The sequence below is a fragment of the Alligator mississippiensis genome, chromosome 3, assembly GCF_030867095.1.
Source record: "Alligator mississippiensis isolate rAllMis1 chromosome 3, rAllMis1, whole genome shotgun sequence".
NCBI classification, from domain to species: Eukaryota; Metazoa; Chordata; order Crocodylia; family Alligatoridae; genus Alligator; species Alligator mississippiensis.
Window position 1 is genome coordinate 199,590,957 of NC_081826.1, and position 23,950 is coordinate 199,614,906.

Below are 23,950 nucleotides of genomic sequence, written 5' to 3' on the forward strand. Positions count from 1 at the left end.
TTGATTTTCTTTTCTATGGAACAACCACTCAACCAAATGATGCAGTCTAAACAATGCTTCTCTTTGCACAGACCACTGCAAAAGTTTTCTTCCATTTCAACACTGGGATAAATAGAGAGCAGGAGAAAAGAGCATATTGCAATAATCACACACTTTTTTCTCCTTGAGACTGCCTAAGAGAAAATACTATGCATGCTTAGTTGCACTTTCAAAGTTACAGGAAAACAAAACGTTGTTACACCCAAAACTATGGGGTGGGGAAGAAGTACAAAACTATTAATTCTAGGAAGTTACTTATTACCCAAAGTACCATAAGTTATAGCTAGATTATTGGGTTTTAAAGGGCCCCTGGTGAACTATTTCCGATCTTGGAAGAAAACACTGTGATATCTGTACTAGTAGTAGCAGTAGTAATAGCAGTAATAGTAGTAGTAGTAATATCACACAAAAAGTGTTTCTCCTGGGATACAGTAGTCAATTTTTTGGCATCTTTTTCAGTTAAATTAAGAGGACAATATTATATTATTTCCTGGATCAGAAGCACAAAAGATCACCTTAGAAGAGACTTGGTGACTCAGAGGAATAGTAATAAGATAAAGAGTGATTTCACTCATCTTTAAATCCCTGGTTCAATCACAGTCCAGATCAGTAATGATAAAAAGTCATTTAGACAGCTGTTTGGTGGCCTACATTAATAAGAGTCCACAAAGTCCTCTCATAATTGATAGCAATCGAAGAAATCATAGAAATCACACATAGAAATCATAATTACCACCAGAAAAACTGGACATCTCAGTAGAAGTAAAGAATTAAATTGGTATAAAAGCTTCCATTGCCCATGTAAAAATGTGAAAGCATCTTGTCCATCCAGGCATCACTTGACTTGCATAAAATAAACAGGTGAAAAAAGGGATTTGACAAAAGCAATGAGAGCTGAAATTAAGCACTCTAGGTTTTACTCTTGGTTCTTTCCGTAGTGTAACTGTAGTGCTTAACCACACGTAGTCTCAGTCTGCAAGCTGTAAAAAGGAGAGATAGTGTTAACCTACCTCAAAGGAGGAAGCTACAGGACTGGATAGAAGCACCCACATTACATTTTTCTCAGTGGATATCTCTCTCTCTCTCTCGCTCGCCTTATAAGCATAATCACTCTATTTTTTTCCTTGGCCAGACATCTTCAAAAGATTTTCATTATGAATATAAATGCTTGATTTTACCCCCACCAGCACACCATTCCATAAAACACGTTTACAACAACCACATCATTCAAGTAGGGTTTGCACTATAAGAACTTGTTAAAGACACCCAATCTACTTCTTTATAATTTTCAGTGTTTTTACTAGTACCTATTGGATTACTGAATAAATTGTTTTTGTTTTCATAACCATTACAATATCAAATTAACTAATTTTACAGAGCAAGAAATTAAGTATTTTTCTTTAAGTAGCACCACACAGTCAATAGTGCCCAAACTAGTATGAATGGTACTTTGTAGTGATTAATAAATCAAAGTAAAATACATGTGGGCATAAATTCCCAATATTTGATCACCCACTTCTAAGGAGGATAGGTTCCTAAAAGCACAAGGAATGATGGCACCTTTCCCAACTTTTATGTGCTTGAGTTTTTCTGGCCTTATAAGTTAGTAGTTGCCACTAAGGAAATCTTTTGTTTGACTTCCTGGCTGACAACCATGTACCCAGAAATGTGGGCTGGAATAGCTCTAGGCATTCTTTTCCAGCATTCTCTAATCCAAGCAAGAGGATTAAGTTTAAGATTACAGACTGGATATTTGATATTCTCCTATAATGGGAATTCAGAACAAGGGAGGGGGGGAACTTTCCTTAACTCATCTATATATTTTCCCCAGTGCAAGGATTCTAGCAAGAGAGATACCATAATACTTCTGGGCTATTTTTTAAGTGTATATGTAGCAAAATTTATAGAGGGTTACTGAATTGGAGGTGGGGGGGGCAATGGTTTATGATTTAAGAATGCTGTTAAGCACAAGATGGGGGACAGAGTTCTTCAGTCACCTAAGCATCTAGTATTGCCACTAATGTTCATTCTGGAGTAATTTATTGTTGCTGGAGTACATCACATTAATTTAAAGCCTAAAACCCATTTTAATATTAAGAATATATGTAATGCATATCTTCATTTAACGTATCTTCTAGTTTATTTTCCAAAAGCTAGGGATACTTCATACTGATCTCCTTAACTAGGAGACACTTTTCATAAAAGATGCATTTCCCTAAGGGGCACACAGATTAAAGTTCTTCTATTTGGAATGAAATCCTAGGTTCATCTCTTTGGAAACTGATATATGGCTATGGTCTGATTATAAATGATCCATAAAGCCAAACACTGCTAAAGCTATACACAGACACTTATTAGTTCACAGAATCTGTATTAGGCCTCCACTGCCTCTGACACACTACTAAGGGCATGTCTTTACTCAATGGTTTAACCTAGGTTCTAACCTTAGTTGCAACTTAAATTCTACTTCCCCTACACAGAAAACTCAACCCAGAATCCCCCAGTTATGAGGATAGAGCAGAGCTCAGATTCTGGTTTAACCCAAGCTGGAATACCTCACTTAGCAGGGAGGATGCAAGTAAACCTCTCTCAAGAGCCCTTCTCACAATTTCCGCAACAGAGAGACAAGGTCTCCTTCAATTAACTCAGTTTATTAAGTCAGAACCTAAGGGCATCTCATCACAAAGAATCCCAGAATATTCCCCCAGATACACACAGACAAGTTCAGAAACACTGAGAACACAGCAACAGATACCACTTTCCTGTGGGAGGTTCACTTCCGAGTTACTAATACTAGTGCCAAGACCTGAGTACCAATCTCTCATATCAATTGTGCAGTGAGGACAGCTAGAGCCTTCACATTTCTTTCCCCACTCTACTGATATAAATAATTAGTGTTTCCAATAATTTCAGGATGTTGTACAGTGTCTTTCAATTTATAAACATGCACACGCAGAGTACAAGCAAAGGGAGTCACTTCCCTTTTATAGAAGAGTGAGAAAGAATGAGGAATCATTATCAAACACAAAGTAACTGAAAAAACAGTGTGCAAGCCAAACAGCTTGATTATTCAGAAAAGTATCTCCTTTACAAATAAAACAAAGGACTAATAATCTGTAGACAATTGCCCCTTCAGTTTAGACTCTATATACAACCTAATGATGGGGGAAACAATGTGCTTTTAGAATATGACCAGCTTTAACTGAAACAATGTTCAGTTTGCTCTTGCAATTTCCAACAGAAGACTTAAAACCGCTTAAAATACTTTATCTGTTACCAAAACTCAATACTGAGACTGTGTTATTAATAACCCTCATTTCTTTGTACTGTGGTTAATAAATGCTCTAGAGCATAGATTGCTAGTGTCCTGCTAGTAGGACCCCCCTAGTACTCAGTAATTTGCTTCCTGCATTAAAGTCTTAATACTGCTTTCTTGCTGTTGGTCTTTGCCAGTCAGACTTTTTATAGATATTAGTACAGCAAATAAAAGGTGGATGTTGAAAAACTTCCCATAATTTTATTAGTAACAGCTGTTCATACATCATAGCGTTCAAGGGCGAGAACAGATCTTTCTTGAGTGTTATTTCATTCAGCAGGGCAAGAAAAAATGCTCTGTGTTTATAGTACTCAGTTACTGCAATAGAGTTAATTACCATTAATCACACATCTACCTTATAATGCTATTTCACACTTTCCTGGGATTAATTTTGCCGTGATTGTCACATTACTTTAAAAAAAAAAAAAGTTTTCCTTTGTGAAGTTGTCACTGCCATTATCACTAACAAAATAATTTCTCATAGCCCAAAATGTCCCGTATCACAGAACGCTCTCAATTCTCCCTCTACCCCCTGCAGTAGTTAATATGGTGTGCGCTGTTTGATACAAGGTAGACATTATGCAAGCTCTGGACTTCTTGGAAGTCTAAACAGACATGTAATGTGCATTGAGAACCTGAGCCAGCTCCCCAAGAGAAACTAGGATACTATACAAGATAAATTCCATGTCAATGCATTAAAAAACAGTACATTCATTTTAAAGCCACATCAGCAAAAGCATGCCCCATCTTCTTAGCTAATACAACATATCATTCTTCAAAAGGGATCTATCTATGCACATCAACAAAGCCTCATAGTCATAACATTATGTATGTGGCAGAGCACCTTTGGGTGCCTGCCACTTTAAGGGCAGAGTCAGGCAGCTACCAGGTGCATGATGAGGGCAGCCATTTTGGGAACCAGGTAGATAAAGGCTGCAGTTTGGTGCTGCCAAGCTAAGGGGGAATACTACTTGGCTGAGCTGCAGCAGGTGGAGGTAAGGGCAGGAGCTCCTGGGGATGGCTAAGAGGCTCCTGGTTTTATGCATGACCTAAAATTGCACCCTGCTGGGGATGGGTAGCCTGGTGGGGCTGCTGGTGGCACAGGAGCCCCCAAGAAATGCCAGGCCAGTTACCTGCCTGGTGAAAGGTGGGTCAGGGTGCCTTAATAACCCCAGCTCCCAAACCTTGGTGGGTATGAGGGCCAGGCCTGGCTATGGCCACCTGGGCCTGCAGGGGACTAAGACCCCAGAGGCTCCTGGTTATAGATAGCTGTGTGGCCCTGGAGGGGGGGAGGGATTGTGAAGCCCAGGAGAAGGCAGGGATGTAGATGGCCCTGTGCAAAGTAGGGTTAAATAAGAGTAGGCCTGAAGAGCTGTGTGTGAAGAGGGCTGAGTAAGGCTGAACTGGGAGTAAGCCTGAAGGGCAGTGCAAGGGCCAGCCCTGGGAGCAGCTGACTGAGGATGGTGAGAAGACCCCAGGGTGGGGTGTGGTGCAGAGGCCCTAGAGTGTGCATAGTAGGAACCCCATGTGTGGGGAAGAGGCCAGTGTGTTTGTGGATGCCTGAGACTGTAGTTTGGGCCAAAGGCTGAGTGGGGGAGCTCGGCCAGAGTTAGGGGCAAGTCCTGACCACGGTAAGTCCTCTACCACAAGGAAGCTGAGTGGGGGTTGAAAGACAGCACAATGACCTGCTGCTTCAGGGAGGGTGAGACCCTGGAGCACCAGTTGCGGTGTGAGTTATGAATATCATGTGGATGCCATCTGTGAGGCATGGGCTCCAGTGCAGGGAAAGCTTCAGTCACAGAATGCCCCCTGGCACTGGGGCAGGAAATGGGCAGCCTCCTGCCTAATAAGATGCCAATTATTGAATAACAAGGTGTCAGACAAGGCGGTTAGGTGAGAAACAGGTGGGTGGGCCCACTCCTGATCAGCCCGGGAAGGCCCCCTGTTACAATATGTTAATAAAAAGTTTCCCCCCACCAAGTCTGTCCACCAAGTCTATTTATAATATACATCCTGATAAGTTTGCAACTAAAATTTAAATAAAGTAGTAATATATTTGACCATAACTGATTGAAAAAGTACAACAGGTATTTAAAGTGAAAAGGATAAATATAAAACAAACACAATACATTCTGCCTAACAACTTGTTGTTACTCATACCAACTAACACCCAAGACTAAAGGCGACTAACCAAGTAAAATACACGCTGTCAGTTAGGGGTTTTCTTATTATTATTGTTACTGGTTTTTACTTTGTGCATTTGACAACAATGGGAATAAATCAGTTCCACTTCTTACCTAGTCAGATTCTCCTGTTTTCTATTGATCTTTCAGAATGCAGTAGTGACGGAAAAAACATTTGAAATAAACTACTGGAAACTGGAACTGCAAAACCACCAAAATGCAGCTTGGGGAACAGAGGTCTGAAACTGAAATAACTTGTTTTAAAAATGTACTACTTACAATATTTAGCACTTGCTATTCTGACATACTTTTAATATTCCAAACATTTTAAAATAATTTATTAGGCAATTAATTATTAGGTAATAATCATTCCTATTTTTAATTGTTAGGAAAACTGAGGCAAAGAGCTGCATCACCTTACAAAAATTAAACTGCTACCAAGTATGCTTGATTTATAGCTGTTACTTCTACCTTGTGCTTAGCCTATAAATATTATAATAGAAATACAGGCACAGTTAATCTACTCAAAATCAAGTTGAATGACTTGGACCAAATGCTGCCCCTTTGAAGAGCAAAATCCTTAAGTGGGTAACTTGGGAGATCTTTGATCATCACCAAGGCAGTTTATCTAATATCCTAGATTAGACTTGTTTATATATCAATCTTTTTTTCAACAGGACTCTGGATAAATCTGGCTATAGGGGAAATTCTTATCTCTGAATTTCTGGTTACCCAGGTTCCATATGGCCAACATGTAATCCTTAACATGACCATATATTGTATGTTTATGTAATAACCCGTGTTTCTGTTACTTGTCTTGTTCTAGTTGAACAGTCGTATGAATTTAGGAATAATTTGCATTCGAGTATTTTTAGTAACTGTAATAAGAATAAGATGAAAGTGTGGCTGATGCAGGATTTAAATAGCTAGAAGTTGGTATGCATCTAAAACAGAAAATTCAACTAGGTAAAAGTTCTCCCAATTCGTATACCAAAATGCATCCATCTCGGTAATATTATATATCAATAAATATGTATTGCATAAGAAATCACTCTTTGGGCAGGTTCTATTTTAACAAGTGATTATGTAGCAGTTAAATTGCATGAAAAATAAGGGAGCTCTAGTGTATATATCTAATAGATGACCAAGCTACATTACACCAGTCTAATCCATTTCTAGAGAAATTAAAGATTTGTATTATCACATAATCCTACATTTTGTAATTGGATCTCCAGTTTTAACTGAGACAGATGTAAGAATAAATATTACCAGACAGATTTACAGGTTGCCCATCTAAGGTGGCACAAAAATGTTTTTCTAGTTAAGGCTGGCAGCAATGTATGCTTGCTCAATTGGATTAACTTCCACTTATTTCAGTTGATGGCATAAGAAGAATGCAAATGTTTTGCTAAGAACACCTATATATGTCATACCTATATATGTCATGCTACCTCAACAGTAAAGAACATCTGTATATGGAAAACCATCTTTTAAAGATGGCATAGTTCTTCAAAGCCACGGGTCTAAATTAAAGCAGTGTGAACACACTGTCATGTCTCTCCAATGTTTAACTTGAGCCAAATTTAAGCATTTTATTTAGGGGTAAATTTTATGTTCTCAAGTAAGCAGGGAAATTCCCACTGATTTATGAAAAATATTTGTGACTATAAATAATTTATATATGAATAAATTTTGGGAGACCAGGTTTTATATTTTAGGCCTCAACAAAGAATTCCGACTGATGACAGTGAAAATAGCATTCAGAGGTGAACCTCAGAACACAGCTCGAGCTTTGCTTTTAAAACATTGCACACACAATATTTATACATAAGTTTGCAATATCTTGATGATAATATATAAAAATACCTTGTTCTTTCTAATATACTAGGCACAGCTCCACAGTAAATGTCACATGTATAATTAACTCCGCAATAAAGTTTCTACACGAGGCCCTGTTAGGCCACAGTAAACTAAAACATTCTGCCAAGGATAGTACTTGTAAACAATCCTGTGGCAGAGTGATTTACTGTGCCACAAGGTCTGTGTAGATGCTGAAGGGGCTGGCTGGGGCACAAGGGTGCTTCAGTATGTGGGCTGCCTGCTGACTAGTTCTGCACTGGAGCACCCTCAGGGTGCCAGCAGGCCTCTCCGCAACGTGCTGAACTGAGTCAGAGCAGCCCCAGCCTGGCAGGCTTACCCCCAGCGCCCTCTGCCAACCAGGACTGCTCTGATCTGACTCAATGTGCTGCAGGGTCCTGGGTCCACATTCAAACATGGTGCTCAGGAGCAAATAAACTCTGGCACAAACTGTGCACAGTTTGTGCCAGACTTTATTCATTCACATTAATTGCACAGGTAGACATGCCCACTATCTTTCCAACCAAGAGCAAACAATAGATGGATATTAACAACTTTAAACTTTAGAGAGCAATTGCAGTTTTGCAAAATGATCAACAGTAATGAAAAACAGAAGAATTTGGAAAAATACCGTACATTCAAACCAAATTCAGTGGAAGACTGACTTTGATCCACGACATCCTAATACGGTTGACAATGTACTAGCTAGGATCCTACTATTTCTTTACAATGCTAGTTTTCAATACTTAGCTTAGGGAACTGGCTTTTTTTTTTTAAGTGGTAATGATAACAAACACTTCACCTAACTTTAAAAACGTATCACGTAGAAGACTGATATGTAATTTTAGTGTGTGGAACTTGGGTTTTAATATTTAATTACTTTAAAGGGTTTACTTTGAAACTAAACTAATCTCTTAAAAAGTAATCTTAACCATGAATTGCCATGTTTGCCAGATAGACTACAACTTTTGAACTCTGTGACCACAAAGACGATTACACTTATAATCACAATTATTAATGTATAAAATGACTACATACTGTAATCTGCATGTCATGTAGTAACTGTATGCTACACGACTGGGAAGGACAAATCATTTCAGACTGCAAGAAAGCATTAAAATCTTTGAAAGTGAAAAAATATGTTAATTCCTACCTTGACATAGAAAAAGTTCAACTCTTCCTTCATATTTAGTACTACTCATGCAAGTTTTCATAAATTTAAATTACATGTGTGTGTAAAAAAACAAAAAAAAACAAACAAAAAAACCCCTCTATTTATTCACAGTAATCAAAATAATTAGCTACTCCTAATACTTGATAGTGGACAAAGTATCCACTACAAAGAGATGCAAATAATTTTTACAATAAATGTTACAAATAAATGTTTACAGAAAATGACACTTCTGAAATGTTCACATTGTCAACTCGGAAGCCAAGTCGCATAGTTTAAAAACACATAAGTTGCATGATAATTAATTTTTTTTTTTTTTAAACAACTGGGTAGCTGAAAAGATTAGGCACTCTTAAACTGTACCCAAAGTCTACCTAAAATTAGGAAATACTATTAATTTTAATTGAAGGGTGGGAGAGGAATGTGTGATAAGTCACTGTCAACCTGAAATCTGGAAAATTTTAAAAGAAGCGTTTAAGTAATTTTAGTCTCTCCAAACCTTACGGCCTTACTATGACATTTTCCATTTTTTCCTCATTGCTGTATAAATGACAAGCAAAGAAAACTGAATGAATAACTGACCATGTGAGTGATGATACAAAGCTCTGTCAAATACACAAAATAATGGATCTGGGAAATAAGAATTCCCTCCTTAAATATTTTTCTGCATGGCATTTTTAGACCTGAAAGAGGTTTGTGATGGTAAATTCCTGAACCTGAATGGAATCCTACTGGCTTCTGTGGTGGACTGCCTGTATGGAGCACTTTTTCAGGATTAAGAGCTCTAGGTGTTAAATCCAACAATTCATATACCATTTTCAGGTATGAAGCCCAACAATACACATACCCCACCTCACCACCCCCATTTTCAGTCATGTGTATGACTTAAAGATGCAAGTTTCCTTTTAATAAAATTTTATTTAAAAACAATTAAGGCATCTATGCATCAGGGACTTCTCTACTGATCTTGCTACACTGGCACGGACACCCAATATAGATGCATCACTCTTTATAAAAAAGAGTTGCACTACTGCAATTTTCTCAGTTTGCCCTAATGAAGCATACTAAAACAGAAGGTCTACGCTAGCATTGAAACAACAGTGCAAGAATCCCTAATACGGATAAACTCTGTATTTTCTTCCAATCTATAAAAATAACAGCCCCTTATTGGTTCTAGTTTTAAATCTGACCCCTTTAATTTGGCTTAAGCAGTGTCAAAATTTGGCCCAGATCATGCTATCAGTCACATGCACTTAATTTTACCAGCAGGCAAATCTTACAAATCACTGAGACTACTTGTATATTAAGTTAAATTCATCCATCATAGACTGTAGAATGGAGCTTAAATCTTTTAAACTATATATTTTGTACTTTTCAATTGTCCTTACTTTTGAGAGAACACAGTTATATCCTTCCACAAATTTTTTACTTCTCCAAAACCTTGGGAGAAACCCGCAAGCATTATTGAAGGAAAACCTAGGAAATGCAGAAACAACTGAGAACTACTGTACCACCAGTCAAATTCTTCTTGAATAAAATGTATAAAACATTTTAGTAAATATCCATTAAAGCACATGCAGGTTATGTTATTCTCTACTTCAAACCTGAAAATGCAAAATTAAACCAAAACCAAAGGGGGAGGCAAGGATTTCTTAGGGTGATATCTTTTATTGGACCAACTATATACATTATTGACTCACATTATTGTCTGGACCATTACGCATACAATGCCACTCTTACACTACCAAAACCAAAGTAATTGTAATGTTAATGTCAACCTCTGTCTCCTCCTGCTATTTCTCCACACCCATTAAAACCCCAATACCTTAATCTAAATCTAAGACCAATATGATTTAATAATATCATCTTATTAAAATAACACCAGGGGAAAGAATGGATTCATAAACAGTCATTTCAATTAATTTGCACTTTGACTCACCTTTAGCTCATTTGAAAGACAATTTACTCCCCAGCATCAACTACCACCTTTACGCATAGTACAAGACAGAATGTTTTGAATAAAATGGATAGTCCCCGTCTTGTGAATGTGAGAGGTGATTTCACAATACACCCCCTGCTCTCCCCAACACACATTCAGACACACAAACACCAGACAGTGGTGCAGACATTTTTCAGGGCCTGTTAGTCCAAGGCACAAAGCTCCCTTACCACAGTGGCTATGCGTTATTACAATAGTCTGGACATGGAGCCTTTTCTTTTCACTCAAGAGGCTTATTTGAGCACATAAGCCACATTTCTAAGAAAGAATTACTTGAAATGGCATTAGCTTCTGCCGAGATTAAAAAGAAAGGCCGCTGTATGCTGTAAATGACATTTCCTAACCGATGGGTGGATTCCAAAGGTATTAAAGAACCTGTCAGTCTCAGACATGCTTGTAGGCTACAAGTCAGTTTCAGGGTGCAGCTCAGGTTTTGCGTGTATGTATGTGTACACACACACTGTATATATATGTGTGTGTGTATAAATATGTGTATAAAGAGATACAGATATAGACCATAAACTAAGCCTATCCCATGTATCTCCGTTTACCTCGTTAAATAAAAATCATAGCTCCAACATGCAGCCAGGCAGCCCCCTTCGCCAGGGCTCCCAGAACAGTACAGACATTAACGCCTGTCACCATCAATCTGCAAAGCAGCTTCCCCCCTCCAGCCCTTTCACTTAGCTGCCGCCTTGCCATTGCTTCTTCATGCCTGTGGCAAACAAGCATCAGTCTCTTCCCTTATCCCTTTCCACCCCCTCAGCCCCTCTCTCCATTTTGGAAGGCCACAGCTAGCCTCCCCACCAACTGAAACCAGAGGTGATTATTGCCTCAGCCACATCTGTAGTCGCAGTGCTGAGGGAGACAATGCAACACCCACCCTTCACCCCCTGCACACATACCACCCTGTGTCTCTTCCCCACCCCCACCCCCACCCGCCTAGTTGCCCTGATCAGCATCACAACGCTGGTGGCAAGTGCCCATTAGAAGAAGGCAGGGAGCGTGGAACTGGAATGGTCTCCTCCATCCACCCACAGGGCTGTGAGGGAGCTGATTCCCCTCTAGTTTCCTCTCCAGCCCTGCAGCCAGACACAGCTGGAGCCAACCATGCATGCAAGAGCAGTGGCAGATGGGTGTGCATGCATGTACACAGCCGCCTGTGTGTGTGTGGGGGGGTATGCATGTGCATGCAAGATCTGGCAGATGGGTGCACATGCGTGTACACAGCTGCCCATGGGTGTGTGTATGCATGTGTGTAATACTGGCAGATGGGTGCGTGTACACAGCTGCCCGTGTATATCTGCATTGGCATATGTGTGTACATGTCTGCCTGTGTGTATGCATGTCATTCTGGCAGATGGGTGCACATGCATGTTTCTGCACAAGTGTGTCCACCTCCGTGCTGTGTTCCTGCACATGCATGTGCACTGCTGCGTGTGTGTGTGTAACTGGCAGACGAGTGCACAACTGCTCACGCGTATGGGCGTGTATGTGCACACGCATGTCCACAGCTGCGTGTGCAAGCGCGCGTGGCGGGGAGCGGCCGGGGCCGGGGCCGTGGCCGAGGCCGGGCGGGCTCCCCGGGGCGCCCCACACTCACCCAGCAGCAGCAGCTTGAGCTCCCGGCGCGCGTCGCGCTTGTCCCGCCGCAGCTGCCGCTCGATCTCGTCGTTGATCCGCCGGGCTTCCTTGGCTTCCTCGCTCAGGCAGCACGCCATGATGGACTCCAGAGTCATTCTTCCCGGCTGGGCTCCGGCGCAGCGCCCACCCCCGCCGCCCCCCGGAGCTCCCGGCCGCGCCGCGCAGCGCAGCGCCGCGCCGCGGGGGACACGCCCGGCCCGGCCCGCACCGCCCTGCACCGCACCGCCCGGCTGCAGGCGCAGGCACCGGCCCCTACCCCCACGCCTCTGCCGGAGCCAACTCCTCCTCCGCTCCCTGCCAGGCACCGAGGAAAGAGCCACCGGGCGGCTCCTCGCCGGCCCGCGCAACCCCCACCCCCGGCGCCGCTTGCCTCCTACTCCGCCTCCTCCTCCCCCGTCTCCCGCCCCAGCCCCCGGCTAATAGCCGCGGCTGCCGGCCCCGCTCTGCCCCGCGGCGGTGGAGAGCGCCAGGGCGGGCTGGGCTGGGCCGGGGGATCTTCTTGCCAATGGGCTTTACTTCCCGCGGCGGACGGAGCTGTCGCCCCTTGTCCCTGCCTCTCCCTTACTACAAGCGGAGGGGGAAGGCAGAGGCACAATATGTATCCAGCAGCCCGACTTGTCAATGGCTCGCCTCTCCGGGCGTGGTAAAGGCAGAAATATGGCGGCCCGTCTCCCTCGCTCTCTCCCCAGCCCACCTCACGGCTCCCTCCGCAAATGCAAACCTTGGGAACATCACCCCCCATCCCCCTGCCCGGGATGTGCACCCCCCCAAGAGCAAGGACACAGCGAGGAGCAAGTGTATTTTTCTCCCCCACCCCAAATGGCCGCAAGGAACATTGTCTTCCACATTTATCCTGTAGGGCAGGATTTTTTATTTTATTTTTTTAATCCCTCATGTTTTGGGGTTGGGGGTGTTTTTTCTTTGTTTTTCTTTTTCTCCCCCCCCCCCCCCCCACATCTGCTTTTGTCTGCCTCTGTGCAGCTTGTAACATGGCACTTTGTTATAGCCCTCCCTTCTCTTCTTGGACGAGATCGTTTGGTAGCATTGCAACAATTCACTGGAGGGGAAAAGGGAAGGCCAAAAAACACAACAAAAACAAACCAATCCTCTCTATGTCTTCAGATGGAAATTAAAAACATTGGGGATAAAAGTTTCCCGGGCACCAGTTGTCACTTGCCGTGCCAGTGAGATCTTCGGGGCTTAATATACACAAGAAGACAAGCAAAGACCTTTCACATCCGTCAGAGCAAAAAAGAAAAGCAGCAAGATACTACTCTTACTGATATGCTACCATTTACACAAATTGATATATGTTTTATCCCTGCAGTAGGGGGATAAAAGCTACCAGGTGTGTGATTTACTTCCCCAGGTCAACACTTCATGCGTTTATACTGTGTAGGATTACATTGCCACTCCAGAGCAATGCCATATGACTGAACATGTGTGAAAAAGATGTGGGGCATAGGTTTCATTAGTCTTTAAAAGTTTTCCACATTCTTCCCTTTCCCACCGCCATTTTAAATTAACCATGGCTGAGAAAATTTGAAGGGACACTAGTTTATAAAGGGGCTAGGCAGTTAAATGTATGCATAGCTCTCCCACCACCAATCTGATGCACATGATGCTCTTTCCAGCACCTGTTGACATAACTATTGAAAATGATGTTGTGCTTTAACAGATCACTGCTGCTACTGAAAGTATGGATTAAATGGTGCTTGCCACAAGTCATTAGACTAGCTGTGACCTTGCAGGTTAAAATGTATTGATCAATACAGCACCTTTTAGAGTGCGAAAATAATTCTTCTTACTTCATAATTTAAAAAATGTATTAATTTGCTCCAAAATGTATGTCATACTATTTAAAACCAGTTACTGCATCTTACTGGTTGTTTTTATAAGCATGCTTCTTTCTTTCTGAAATCAAGCATCATTAAACTCAAAAAGTGTAATTTTTTTTTTTTAGGTTAAATTCTATAATGCTATTTTTTCATTCAAATTTTTTGTAAAAGGCTCTATTTCTTTAAACTGACATGGATGTTGAGATTAAAAAAAAGATCTGTGTGTGTGATTTATGACCCTGATGTATGTATGTGTTAATAATTACTTTAGCAATAACATATAGCTTATAGACATTAGTTTGCAGTAAACATGGTATTTATATGACATTCATGTATGTCATTCTTATGTATGTCATTCATGACATTATACTTACACATACACATTTATAAAATTGGTAATCAGTAATCAAGTGAACGGTGATAACACAATCTTTTTCTTTCCAGAACAACTTCCTCAAAGGCTAAAAACTGCACTCTTGGTATAAAAGGCACAGAAGGCAATAGCACAGTGCAGCCAAGAAACATAAGCATGAATCCCAGGCCACTGAAAAAATTTGTGGCAGCTTTGGAAGACGAGTAGGTGCATGGTAACATGATGGGTGGATCTGCAACGTCACAAGTCAACTGATCGAAAGTCCTCTGCACAGTGAGGGCACAGCTACCACATGCAACTTCAGCCCTCAAAGACCCTGCAATGAAGTAATCTTCCCGCAGTGGAGGAAGTCTGACTCAGCACTCTGTAGACTTTGATAATCCCATTTTATATGTTCACTACAGGGGACTGTAAGAGTCTCTCCAGACTCTGAATACTACTTATATACCAAGAATGTGAAAATAACTTTTAATTTTGTGTTTTCAAAGTTTAGTGGCCCTGTACTGTACTTTATCTGCTTGCACCCCTCTCATTGATACCTGTGGATTATTAACATGTAATTTGAGGGCAGTATAAGGTTTTAAGAGTTTAGTCTTACCCTCCAGTATGTATCTTGGGTAAGAACTCATATACGGGTAGGTATGTGGTAACATGATGGGTGGATCTACAACATCACAGGTCAACTGATCAAAAGTCCTTGTTTATAAGAATATAAATATTCTTATAAATAGGTAGGAATATAAATATTTTCACACCACCTCAGAAAAAAGGTCCATGTATTTTTTCTCTTCCAGTAGCCATTAACCGATGGTTTAGCTGAATAATAATGGTCAGTTATGCAATAATACATCTATGGGAGAAGTTGCTTCTTAACTCTAATCAGGATAATGGTTGACTTTTGTCCAGTGGCTTTATATCTCTTATAGATTTCTTTATACTAGCCAATGTATCTGTGAACAATATACTTATTGCCCATCTGTGGATATGGAACAATTGAACTATTCCAAAATGTTGCAGATGGGAAACTGCTTACAATTGTTGTGAGGCATGGTGTGGACACACATAACAATTAAACCATTCCAAAGGGGGCTGGTTCACAATTTTGTCAAGTGCTGTGGTTCTGACGCCAGGGGCTGGGAGTGAGTGCCCAGGCCAGCATTCCTTGTGATGGACAGGTAAGGAGAAGCAGGTGCTTGCACCCGTGCTTTGGGGTTCCCAAAACATCCAGGAGTGGGTGGAGGCGTTTCCGTTTTCCTGCTTTTTCTTTTCCAAGGGTGGAGAGGGGTGTACACGCAGCCAGGATCACAGCTCAGGGTGTGGATCACTGCCCAGCACAGCAGGCAAATATCAGTCTGCTCTGTGAAGGGGAAGGGGCATGGGGATGGCAGATTGAGGCCCCCCCCCCCCCGGTGAGGCAGGGAGTGAGGAAGGGACAGGGGCAGGGGCTGGGGTGAATGGGGTCCCAGCCAAAGCAGGTCGTGGGAGGGTTGGAGCCCAGGCAGCCAGGTGGAGGGGGGCTGCTGCTGCCCACTGGGCTCTGTACCCTGCTGCTGCTGACACTGCTTTTGGGGCCCCGCAATGCCATGTGCATCCCACAGCTGGGCTGCACTGCACCCCCTGCCCGCCTGTAGATTTCTACACCTCTCTGCCTATCTGCCATCTGACACCACCAGGAAAGGAATCCTGCCTGATCTGCACAACAAAGAGCAACTCACAAAGACACTCTCATGGATCCAGAGGAACAGACTTACATCTTCAGCTTCCTCTGTACAAAAATGAAGTTTATTTCCTACCTATGGGGACTTTTTACCATCTTTAATTTTTCCTGAGCTTGAGGAAGGGCATGTGAGCCCAAAAGCTTGCAGAAAAAGATCGGGTTTTTTGCAATTTCTTTTTTGGTCTAATAAAAAGCATAATCTCTGAACCATTTTATAGTTTTGCATTAATTTTATAGGTATACTTTTGAACTGTTTGGCTAAGTACAAATAGCCAAAAAGCCTGAAGCTGAACCCATTCAATCTTCTTAGGTTAGTCTAACCTGTGTAGACTGAATGGATAAGCAAGTAAACAGACATTCACTTTTGATTTTGGAAATGCAGCCACACGCCTACAGTGGCTGAGGCCAAAAGCTTGAAGGGGAGGTGGGTGCTAGAGCATGCCTCCCAGGACTTGTGGGGGAGGTGCAAAGCATCCTGCAATGCTAGGGTACTGCAAGTTAACTTGAATCGGGAGGAGATCTGGGACAGAAATTCAATAAACCAATTTAACCTAAATCAGTGAAGTCTGATACTACATCCATCTAGGTTTATCTTAAACTGGTTTCAGTCATTTTGAAAGTGGTTTGTGTGCACTGAATTTGTGTCATGTTACACAACTTGAACTGGTTACAGACTTGAACAACATGTTACAGACTTGAACTGGTTTATGATCACTTATACTGGTTCATGTGTAATTTCTGTCTTGAGGCAAAGCTTTAAATCAGTTTAACAGGCTTGCATGTTTGTCTGCTTCAGGTTTAAACTTCATTTAAACCAGCTTAAGTGTTATGTGTATCCATACCACAGATATCTAATCCTGTTTTGAATCTTACCAGACTCTTTGCCTCAATATCTGAGTCCCATACTTTAAGTACATGGTGTGTTGTTTGTGATTTGTTTTATTATTCCACCTATTATGTTTCTAAGTGTAGAAAACTGTTTTCTGTTCTACACACAGGGACCGAGAAACAGTTAACAAAAACATGGGTGGATCCTCCTACTCACTGCTTTTCGTTGTGATTCAGTCTTCAGTAAGATAATGCTGTGTTACAAAAGTAGACACATTCATGAATTTTGAGGACATTAATAGTGGAATGGAATTGCACACAGGTGCTTAAGTGCATAGATGGAGTAGAATCTAGCCCCAAATTTTCAAAACATCTAGGAATTAATGAGTGCCTATCTGAAAAACATTTTAAAGTGCCCCAGTTTTCAGGAAGGGCTGAGCTCATCACTTTGAAAATCAGATTTCTTTAAGGTATCTCAGATTGAATTGCCAAATATTAAGGCATCCAAAATCACTAATCACTTTTTTACATTTTGAAGCTGAGCAAATAGGTATGCATGATAAACTTCCTTGGTGTTAATAATCATAGGGATTATCCAATTATTATTGTTAATAATCAAGGGGTCCAAGAAACCTGGGGGTTGGGGAAGCAGAGTGCTGTATGTGGTGGAAGCATGTGCCTCCCAAATGTGCTGTCCGAAGCTGGAGCCTGGGCAGCCAGAGCTGAACTCCCCAGTTGCCCATGTGTAGACTTGAACTGGAGTCTGCTCTCTCTCTCCCACTCCTCCTCCCCCATTCTGCCACTTGGAACAAGGAGCATCAGTAGTCTGCCCTTTCTGTGAGGAGGAGGTGGATAAGACTCTCCTCCATGTCTTCCTGGACTGCCCGCAACTGCAGCTGCTCTTTACCCTTAGGAACATGGGTGACTGGTGCTGCCTTAGTCAAGTGGGGCACGTGCCCCCCCCCCCCCGACCAGTCCTGCCGACTGGGGGGAGGGTCCCCCACGGGTGATCCTGCGGATGGGGGGGTTCTCCACAGGCAACCTTGTGGACTGGGAGGGGGGGGTCCCCCATGAGCAATCCTGCAGATGGGGGCGGGAATCCTCTGCAGGTGACCCTGAGGACCTGGGGGGGATCCCGCAGGTAATCCCACACTGGCCAGTTGCTGCTCTCACTGCAGCTGCTTCCAAGAGCAAGCACTGGCTGATCGCTACAGCCACTCCCAGAAGTGGCTGTAGCCACTCCCAGAAGTGGCTGCAGTGAGCGCAGTAATCGGCTGGCGCTTGCAGGGGGGGCATTGGTGCTCTCACCTGCCCTGCCTGCCCATTGCCTAAGCGGCGAGCTCAGCTGTCAGGGTGCGCCGGCATTCTCAGGGGGTGTATGTGCACCCCCGTGTGTCCCCTATGCATTGCCACTGCTCAGGAACCTCTTTGGCAGACTAACTTGGACTTCTCCAACAATGTGTACATCTTGTCTATCCTGGACTGAGCAGCCAAGGGGAGCATGATCTTTCTGGCCACTTTCCTGCTGGGCCAGGCAAAGGTGGTGACTTTGAAAGGTCATAGAAACTGGCTTGTAGAAGCCAGCTCCAATAATGGCCTCCAAATTTTCCAATTCCTGGTCTGGGCACATGGAGATTTCACCTTGCAGCAAAACGTGGACCTGTGTGTTACACTGAGCCATTGAGAGGGTGCTTTGCAAGGTAGAAGATGGACAGCTGGCCCTACATGTGTAGCCCCAGCAGAGGCATGAGAGAGGGGGTTTCAATCTCCTGTGACATGGGGAGAGGGTTGTTACTAACAGATGTTTCATGCTCAGCCCCTGGGAGGGTCACACACCTTTGCTCTTTCACCATATGTTTTTAATATTTGAATAATAAAGGTTTTAAAATTCAAAAAAGTATCTTTCTCTCTCTCCCTTCCTCTGGATATAAGTTTTGTGAAAAACAAAATATATCAGCTTCAGCAGAACTCCCTCTTTTGGCTAAAGCGTGACCAGTACTTCTTTATTATTCCTCTCCAGTTTCTAATTAATGACAATACTTTACTTCCATCCCTGACTATTTATTTTTTTTAATAGTTTCTTGTTTTAAATATAATCAAACTCTTGCTTTTTTATGTTAGACAGAACAAATAAATTATATCACCTGGTTTATTCTTATTCAGCATTCAATTGTGTATCTCCATCATATCACCTTAACAGGTTATAGAGGCATGAAAACCCTTTACAGAATCTGACCTGGTTCATTTCTGTTAGGTCTTGCTCTGATAGTTATTTTTTATAATTTTTTTTTTTTTTCCTGAAAGAAGACTTACTGGTCAAGAGTTCCCAAGGACACCTTACTAGAGCTTTATTTAAAAAAAATAAACAACAGATACAATATTGGCTACTCTCCAGTCTTCTGATATAGTAGCTGAATTTAATGGGAAAATGCATATATTAATTAGCAGATCAACCACATCATTCTTAAATTCCATCAGAAGTCTTGGATGAATACCATGCAGTATATGTTATTTATTCCAGTTTAAGTCATCAGTTTGTTCCAACACCCGTTTTTTTGATAAATCAATCTTTGTCAGCTCTTTATCTTTCTTACTCTGTTTCACCTCCTCAGTGTCCTATGTGGTAAAGGATGATGCAAAAAGACAAAACAAACAAATAAAAAAGCTACTAAATTTCTCTTATCTTTCTTGATAGATTCCTTTCCTTCCATTACTCGGTTAGCCTTGCCATTGACCCTCTCAGGGTGCGACCAGACAAGCACACACGTGCCTCTTGCCCTGCCTCAAACCCCTTTGAGGCAGGGCAAGAAGCACATGGGGGAATGAACGCGGGGAGAAAATTAGACCCCTGGATATTCAGGGTTCTAAAAAAACAGTAGCAAAAAAAAGCAAAGCAACTGGAGGCTGTGTCCTCCAAGGAGATGCTCTGGTTGCCAGAGCATCTCCGTGGTTGGCCCCTCGCCCTGATGCTGAAACGTGCGGCCTGCCAGACCACGTGTTCAGTACCAGGGCTCCAGAGCTCCAGTGCTGGTGAGTAAAGTGTTGGGGGGCTGGAGGAGGGGGGGGACCATGGGGGAGAGCCCTGCTGGCCCCGCCCACTCCCCCAGCCCCCTCGATCCCTGCCCTGCCCAGCCTCTCCCCCCCCAGCCCTCCAGGCCCCCCAGTTCCTGCCCTGCTGGATTCTGCCGCCCTTGGGGTCCCTGTGTGCCCGGCCAGGCTGGGTCCCTGGTGCCAGGACCCGGTGCAGCACGCGGGGACCACGTACCAGGCTCAGCTGAGTCCTGCCAGCCTTGGGCCCCCTCTGCTGCCCAGCCAGGCCGGGCCCATGGCAGCAGGACCAGGCCTGACCAGATGGCCTCAAGGGTGGCAGGACCCGGCTGGGCCCAGCATGTGGTCCCCACGTGCTGCGCTGGGTCCTGCCACCATGACTCAGCCTGGCTGGGTGGCAGAGAGGCCCCAGGGCTGGCAAGACCTGGCTGGGCCTGGCACGTGGGGACCACGTGCCACACCAGGTCCTGCCACCATGGATCAGAGCACCCCACTCCTGCTGCTGCTGCTAAAGGTAAGTTATGGGTCCTGGGCAGGGGGGCTGTGGCCCTCCAGGGTGCCTGGGACTCTGGGCGGGGTGGGGGCTGTGGCCCTCCAGAGTGCCTGGGACCCTGAGCAGGGGGGCTGTGGCCCTGTCGGGGATAGGGGCTGTGGCCCTCCAGGGGGGAGCTGTGGGTGGGACATTCCATGTGCCGTGTGGGGGGGCTGCACCCTGTGGGGGCCAGGGGACCCATCCCTTCTAAGCAGCCCTGCCACAAGGTTCCCCACACCAACAGTCCCCCCAGCAATCGCCTTACACCTACCCACACACCAACCCACATCCCTCCACACACACCCACCCACCTTCTCCCACACCCCTTCCCACCCCCTTCCTGCAGATACCACATGCCCCCATCACACACCCATCACGTGTGAAGAAAACCAAAAGTATACATCAACACATAGGTATTTAGAATTTATTTTATCATGATAGAGACACTGGCAGGCTTTCACATTGCTTTAACATTGTAAATATACCAATAAAGCATTGCCCAACTGATCCCTGTCTCTCTCTCTCTCTCTCTCTCTCTCTCTCTCTCTCTCTAGACGTGTGTGTGTGTGTGTGTGTGTGTGTGTGTGTGCGTGCACGCGTTTGTGTGTGTATAGAGTGGTCTTTTGTTTTAATTGTGGAAAAACATGGATTTGAGGGTATTTTTAAAAATGTATGTGGGATGCTGCTGCAGCAGTCCAGCTGGCACAAGGGGTAGTGTCCCCAGCTACCAAATGGCCAGGCCTCAGAACCTCCTGAGAGTGAGTAGCCCTGAGCTGCTTACCAGGGCAGCTTTTTGTGCAGATGGGGCCAGGACAGGGCAGCGTTTTACACTGCTGGGGGCAGCACAGATGCTGGCCCCAGGCTATAGCTCCTGCTGGCTGCAGATCCGTGAGGAGCGAGGCAGGGTTATTTTACCCCAAGTGGCACAATTTGTTCCACACAAAAGTGCATGTCTGAGCACATGCGCTAAGGCAAAAAGCCCCGGCTCAAATTTGCACCACTTCTATTTGAGCTGCCACAAACACATGTGCTTCCATGTGTGGACGCACCCTCAAAGGCTTACCTCTGATATACTTAGACAATTCTTGGATATTTTATCTTTTTGGCCACTTGTTCTTCAAGTTCTCTCCTTGCCTTCCCCATTTGAATTGAACACTTAAACTGTCATAATTTAGTTTCTTTTTATCAGCATAACTTGGGCAGGGTTTTTATTTTTTGAAAGTCTGCATTATTGGCCTAAATAAATTCTTGTATCTTGTCAGGCAAAGTTCTTTGGTTAGATGTGATATCTTTTATTAGACCAACTGAACAGTTGAAGAAAAGTACTTTGCAAGCTTTCAGACACAAGCACCCTTACTCAGCCATAGGGAGACTCTGCTCTTGTTATGTGTATCTTGCCATATATTAATAAGGGATTTTTACTTTCCTACTTCCTGTTCCTCTTTAGGGGCTTGCATATGCTCTGTAACTCATAATAATATTTAATACTTAGTTTATATGTGTTTGCATGTATGGTATGCCTTGGTGTAATTGGCCTCAATTACAGTGAGTTTTTTTTAATTTCTTGACTTTTGTTTATATCTTCTTCCTTCCTATTTATTTTTTTACAAATTGCCTGTATTAAGTTAAGTGTCAGATAGTGGTTACAGTAAATAAAAGTGCAAGGAGGGGCTCTTACTAATTTTGATGGCTAGAATCATAGATCTCAACATGTGGTGACGCAACCTGGTATCATATTGTGGTGATAGCAGGCTGAAAGGGAAAAAAAATGTGAACAAGAGAATCTTTCTGAAAGGAGGTTTTGTCTCTGAGCAGGCGTGTACCCTTCCTTCCTGTCTAATGAACATGTCTGTGTGCAGTGTAGAGTGTGCAGAACTGGATTCATCCCAGATGCTCTCTACCTCATTTCTGCTTGTGTGGAAAATTTGATCAGGAAGGAGAATTTGTATTAATGTAAAACTAATTAGAGCTGGGGGCAGGGTTTCTTCCCTGGATAATTTTTAAACCCTGCTAATTTAATGTAAAAGCTATCGTGTGTGTAAGCTTTTATATATTATATATTATTTATTTATCTCTTTCCTAGTGGCAAGAAGGAGCTGTGTATTCTTTCTCTCCTTTCTGACTAGAAGGAAGCAGGAGAAAGCATAGGATTTTCTCCTTTTTTCTTCCCAGAAGGACAAAACTTTCTTAGGAGGTGAGTCAAGAGACATAATGGGAATACTTTATCCTTCATCAGGTGCTACTGCTGTGCCACCTACTGGTGGGAAAGGATAGGAGCCCCAGAAAGTTCTCATCCAAGTTCCAGCTCCTCCTCTTGCTCCCACTTTAGAACAATTGCTATATTATTTTTCTGTGGTCAAAAAATGAGAGAAAACTAAGAGCTGACCTTTTCTGAGGGGTGCCTTCAGTCTAAGAAGGTTGACAACTGCTGACTATAATGTGCAAATTTACTCTGCCTTCTGCTTGACCTCCTTAGCCTGGCTGTTAGACTTTGGCAGACTTTACATTGGATTGGATTCAGAATATAATGCACCAATGGTGCTCAATCTTTTGGTTCCATGGCCAGGTGGATGGTACAGGGTCGGTTTGCCCTGGATATAATGTCTTGCTATTATGCTACTTTGCCACCTCTCTTACTTAATTGCCTAAATCTATGTAGAGCTTATATGCATTTATTATGATAGCATGGGAATATTTTAATTTCCACAAGATACATCTTATTTTTATTTCTTCCATTGCTAGGCATTCAAGTATATATACTTTTAATTTATGCTTCCTGAATTATGCCCATAAATAGTCTTATTGCAGTCAAAAGGACCGCGTACACTAGCAAACAATATATTTGGTTGTGTTAATAAATTTAAACCTTTGGTAATGTATCTTTAAGGTGTCAAACATATTTCTTCTACTTTAACTTTAATTTTTCTCCTACACTTATTAATGAATATGTACAGCTTAATTCTGACCTCATTTCTCTTTTACACAATTGTAATTCTGTTACCTTCAGTGAAACTGCACCAATTTTCACTAGTGTAAGTAAATTTAGTGTCAGGTTCATAGCTTCTCTCTTGGTTTTTATTCAAAATGTGATGTGTACTGATTACAAGGATCTGCCCATCTTATTTGTCTTCTTTTTTCCTCCCCTCTCAAATTTCTCCCAAACTTTTATAAATTCTATTAATACCAACCTCAACTTGATCTGTTGTTCTGGCATGAAAGTGAGGGAAAACAAGTGTTAGGAGTAACAACAGAACTGGAATACTGAGGAGAGATGATCCTTTTGGTGCTTAGTTGGAGATTATCCTTCATAATTTCTTTAATCATCCTAAGTGTGTTTCTACTAAGACTATTCTTTTTTTCTATCCAAAATATGTCACTAGAACAGTTATGGATCACTGTCTCCTT

The 23,950-nt window shown here is 42.8% G+C and overlaps 1 protein-coding gene and 1 long non-coding RNA gene across 2 annotated transcripts in view; one reads left to right on the top strand and one right to left on the bottom strand.

The window, feature by feature from the left end:
• The window catches only part of LOC102565550 (guanine nucleotide-binding protein G(q) subunit alpha), a 211,821-nt gene extending 199,500 nt beyond the window's left edge, over nucleotides 1-12,321 (bottom strand). Inside the window, exon 1 of the mRNA XM_059724805.1 lies at nucleotides 12,169-12,321. Coding sequence (XP_059580788.1) covers nucleotides 12,169-12,304 — 136 coding nt within the window. The 5' untranslated portion in view covers nucleotides 12,305-12,321. The remainder of the gene's footprint in view (nucleotides 1-12,168) is intronic.
• Nucleotides 12,322-12,622: 301 nt separating this feature from the next.
• LOC109280809 (uncharacterized) lies at nucleotides 12,623-15,508 on the top strand. Its single transcript, XR_002087233.2, has 2 exons — nucleotides 12,623-13,557; nucleotides 14,492-15,508. It is a non-coding gene; the product is annotated as an uncharacterized LOC109280809 (long non-coding RNA).
• The last annotated feature ends 8,442 nt before the right edge of the window (nucleotides 15,509-23,950 follow it).